The 4,813-nt window shown below is 45.9% G+C and overlaps 1 protein-coding gene across 1 annotated transcript; it reads left to right on the top strand.

Annotated features, from left to right (window-relative positions):
• The first annotated feature begins 1,189 nt into the window (after positions 1–1,189).
• On the top strand, positions 1,190–3,477 carry LOC120651452 (deoxymugineic acid synthase 1-B-like). Its single transcript, XM_039928927.1, has 4 exons — positions 1,190–1,594; positions 1,667–1,916; positions 2,558–2,740; positions 2,991–3,477. The coding sequence occupies exons 1-4, from the start codon at positions 1,245–1,247 to the stop codon at positions 3,243–3,245; spliced, it is 1,038 nt and encodes a 345-aa protein (XP_039784861.1). The 5' UTR covers positions 1,190–1,244; the 3' UTR covers positions 3,246–3,477.
• Positions 3,478–4,813: the final 1,336 nt, after the last annotated feature.

The raw sequence follows: 4,813 nt of genomic DNA, 5'->3' as shown, positions 1-4,813 counted from the left end.
TTCTGATACAGGATGACGCAGACTTTTCCCCACAGTCGGACTGTGGCGTCCAGTCCGAAGGGTGGTGCTTCGGGCGCAGGCGGCGCTCACAGGGTCGAAGCCGCGGGCCTCCCGATCTCGAACCGCGGCTCCAAGGGACTACTGTTGGAGACGCCACCTTCGGCCCGGCCGCCGAAGGAACTTCCGAAGTCAACGAATCGGGCTGCAAGGCGTAGAGAACGAAGAAGGCAAACTCGCCGAAGACCTGCCAAAGACCCGAGGGTGCCTTTGGTGCTGAGAAGCCTGGTGGCAAGAAGAGGACGCGGATATGGAGAGATCTTCGCCTTGACCGTCGAAGTTACTACTCGAGGAACCGACGTATGGAGCATGGTTCGAGTCCGTGGGACGTGGGGCCCCACCTGAGTTGTAATCCACTCACAAATGTAAGAAGAGAAATTACCCAAGGGCTGAAAAATATTCTCGGAATATTATACCGTTATAAGGAATCAATATTGAATACACGTGGGAGCTGAACCGCCGCCTATAAATATCCATATAACAGTCATTAATGGGACATTGAATACAAAGAGAGAAAAGCGTGAACCATTGTCCGAAGGTGGTTGTCTTTTCCTTGTGTTCATACGTCTTCGAGCCACGCGCGCTTCGTCTGTTGTACTGTTCATACTCTCTGGAGACACTCTCCACCAACAAATTGGCATGTCATCATTGTCATGTCACCAGCCATGTCATGCTCCATGTCATCAATGTGTGACATGGCAGTTGAATCCATGATGAAAATTATACTATTTGTGAAGTTTATTTTCGTCATAAAAAATGGGTTTGGGTCGGGCTTGAGAGGCCTGGGGACATTTATGACGGTTCCAAAATGTCATGCCGAACAATCTATGATGATTTTTTAAGGAGCGTCACGAGGTGCAATCTGTGACGCTCAATATATTATGAAATTTGAGATCGTCATCGATACTGTGACGAAATTTAATCGTTATATATCAACAGATTTTTTTAGTGATGTTGTGCCCACCGCATAATAGAATCTTTGTTCTGCACCGAAAAAAAATCAAGGAAAAAAAACAAACTGAGCAAAGATTAGTCCATGCGTGTGCATCCACCTCATACACACGCGCCTACAGTTGCTGACAAGCTGTTGTGTTTGCCTGAAAGTAATAAACAAGTAGCAGTACTTGGTAGCCACTAGTTAATAACTCAATCATCCGCGGCTCCTCTCACTAGCTCGTTTCCACGCCATGGCTCCATCTCCATGTGGTGCGGATCAAATGAAGGCCGTGCCGGTGGCGGCACTGAGCTTGGGCAAGCCGATGCCGCGCGTGGGCTTCGGCACGTCGTCGGCGACGCTCGGCCAGGCCGAGGGCCGCGCCGGCCTGACGCAGGCCGTCCTCCACGCTCTGGACGCCGGGTACCGCCACTTCGACACGGCCTCGTTGTACAACGCGGAGGCCGCGCTCGGGGACGCCGTCGTCGAGGCCGTCCGCGCCGGCACGGTCGCCTCCCGTGACGATCTCTACGTCACGACGAAGCTCTGGATCACCGACGCGCATCCTGGGCGTGTTCTGCCGGCGCTCCAGAAATCACTCCGGTTAGTAGCTTGCGAGCCACCTAAAAAGAAAAGAAAACAAATAAATGGTATGATCTTTGCATGGTTCGCCAGGAATCTGCGGATGGAGTACGTCGATATGTTCTTGATTCACTTCCCGGTGAGCATGAGGCCGCCAGCGGTAGAAGGAACCATCGCGGTGGTGAAGGATGACCTGGTGGAGATGGACATGAAGGGGGTGTGGGGGGAGATGGAGGAGTGCCACCGGAGAGGGCTCGCGTGGGCCATTGGCGTCAGCAACTTCAGCTGCAAGAAGCTTGAGTACCTGCTATCCTTTGCAAAGATTCCACCGGCAGCAAACCAGGTGATGATTAATTGCTGCCCACCCTCTCTTTTCGTATGACTAGAACTCCCACCCTCCCTCTCTCTCTCCCTCTCGCTCTCTCTCCGTTCCTCTTTCTGTCTAGTTGAAAAACGAATTTCTACGAACGACTTTTCTGTTTACGTGTACATTTGGTGTTAGAATTTTTTATGCTTTATTTAGGTTCCTCCTTTTTCTCTCTAGTTGAAAAATAAATTTCTATGAACGACTTTTCTATTTACGTGTACATTTGGTGTTAGAATTTTTTGTGCTTTATTTAGGGTATGTACAGCAGTGAGACAGCAGCATCTACATAAGTAAAATGAGCTGATGTAACCATCACTAAATGAGAAAAGAGTGTGTTGCTGTCTACTATCTTATCTACTGCTCTAACTCGTGCTCCCATGAAAAATAACATCAACTAGAGTACGTATTAAATATCACATAAACAGCTAAACAGACAACAGCTGTCTAAATTATTTTAAAGCTATCTATTTAGTTGTCTGTGTATATCAAATAGGCAGCAGCTGTCTAAACTGTTGTACATGCTCTTTCTTATCGACAACTAGATTGATGTGAAGTGTATACGTGCCATTACCTGATTAATTAGATTCCATTTTGCACACGATCTCATTCGAGGGCAGGTGGAGGTGCACCCATACTGCCGGCAGAACAAGTTAAGAGCGTTCTGCAGGGATAAGGGGATCCAGCGGCTCTGCGCCTACTCTCCACTGGGCGGCAAGGGAACACCATGGGCCAACAACTCTGTCATGGACTGCCCTGTCCTTAAGCAGATCGCCCGTGAAAGGGGCAAAACAGTCGCCCAGGTAAACCTGCTTTGTGTTCACTGTACAGCAAGTAAATTGGTTCTGTACAATCTGACTTTTTTAAATACTGAAATACTGCTACCACAATACATTCAAATTAGCTAGCTAAAGATGGCCCTATTTTGGAGTTTTGCTTAGAAACTATTTGGGTAACAAAACTAAGTAATAATGGAAGGATGAGACGACTATGAATGCTGAAAGTTTACATGCTTACCAAGCTATTTTTATCTTCATTTTCAACGAGCTTCAGGTGTGCATTAGGTGGGTGTATGAGCAGGGAGATTGCGTGATCGCTAAAAGCTTCAACAGGCAGCGGATGCGAGAGAACCTCGACATCTTCGGCTGGGAGCTCACCGATGACGACAGACGCCGGATCAGCTCCCTGCCAGAATCAAGGGGCACCTACAATTTCTTCGTCCATGAATCCGGCCCCTACAAAACCGCTGAAGAATTCTGGGACGGTGAGATTGTGTATGGCCAGTCGACTTACCACATTGCATCTTGATCCGACCAACTGATCAATTGCTGGCTAGAGGTTGCTAGTCAAGAAAACTCTCCATCTAAAGCACAATGTAATTTGCGCTTGCCTCATCTAAGAATAAACATGGTAAACTTAGGACTATGAGACCACTTTCTCACCATTGTGTAAGTTGTTGTTGCCATGCAACTCACTATATTTCCTTTTCAATGCATAAATTATGGAATTATCTAATACAATGAGATAGTTTATAAGACAACTCATTGTATGTATTGTCTTTTACATCATCTCAAGATGATGTGGCAATGCATGAGACTGCCTATTAGATTAGGCCAATATACTTGCCCTTATATTTTTGGAATTTGGAAAGTAGAAAATGTGTTCAATGCCTGACTGTAGACCAAGGCCCTTCGACTTGATCCAAAGGATTGAAAACTTCTGCAGATGGGATGGTAAAGGGACTTGAAATTTAGTCTAGATAAGGTCAGGTCCTAAAAGAACTGGAATCTAATCTTATATTATTTTGAGCTAAAATATATAAATGTCAAATTGGATTATGATCACTAGGATCATGATCCGTTACTACGATGCCTTAGACAATTCAACGAAACATATCCGATGTTACTCGTGATGATGCAATACGAAACACGCGCTTGGAACATATGCCTTGCATCCAGGGGTGACGATGCATTCAGTTTGCTTGGTTCCATTGCACCAGGGTAAGAAAATTTTTATCACTAGCTAGGCTCATATTCACCATATATTGCTTTAAATTTGTGGGATACCATGGTAAATTTCTTTGACGTCCGCTTACTATCACTTTTTTTAATTATAGAAAAAGTTCCGACTTTAATTATTCACATGCGATTAACTACAGCTAAAAGAGTTACAAGAGTTCTTAGACTCTAGACCTCAAATGAAGGATTTCACAAATACAAGAAAAAAAACTATAAAACAATGAAAGAAACCTAAAAGACTAAACTTCAAACTTATTCTTCGTTCCCCCTTCAATCTTGCAATGTATATCACGCTAACCAACCCATCAGATCACTCGCCTGCTCAGAAGGTTGATGTCGGGATGGTTTGTTGCTTGCCTTTTTCAGTTAAACCTCGGTCTAGCGCAAGGGTTGGAGGATATGTGGACACCGCCTCCGGAGAAGGAATTGCACCAAATGATGTCACCAATGCCGACGCCAGCGCTACGCTAGTCAAGAATTTCCTTGAACGCTTACTATCACTATAGGGCCAAAAAAAATTAAAAAAGAAAATTTGCAATAGAAAATAGGATGACACTACTAGAAAACAAGCCAAAGGTCCTGGCCAACGGTACCAGCTGCTGTTGCAATCGGTACTAATGCCACGCACTAGTACCGGCTGCAAAAGCAGCCGGTACCTTTGGCCAGCGGCGATCAAAGGTAAGAGGTTTGGTACCGGGTTAAAGCATCACCCGGTACCAAAATCCCAGTATAAGCACCGGTTAGTGACACCAACTGGTACCAAAAGAACAAGGAGGAATAGGTACCGGTTGGTGGCACCAACCGGTGCCTAAAGAGCGGACAATGGCACCGGGTTTTGCCATGACCCGGTGCCGCCAC

The sequence above is a fragment of the Panicum virgatum genome, chromosome 9K, assembly GCF_016808335.1.
Source record: "Panicum virgatum strain AP13 chromosome 9K, P.virgatum_v5, whole genome shotgun sequence".
NCBI lineage: Eukaryota > Viridiplantae > Streptophyta > Magnoliopsida > Poales > Poaceae > Panicum > Panicum virgatum.
Note: the sequence above shows the minus strand (reverse complement) of the source record. Positions and strands in the feature narration are given on the sequence as shown.

Coding starts and splice junctions, on each gene's coding strand:
- LOC120651452 (XM_039928927.1), top strand. CDS start 1,245: ATGGCTCCATCTCCATGTGGTGCGGATCAAATGAAGGCCGTGCCGGTG. Junction 1,595..1,666: donor GCGCTCCAGAAATCACTCCG/GTTAGTAGCTTG, acceptor ATGGTTCGCCAG/GAATCTGCGGATGGAGTACG. Junction 1,917..2,557: donor TTCCACCGGCAGCAAACCAG/GTGATGATTAAT, acceptor ATTCGAGGGCAG/GTGGAGGTGCACCCATACTG.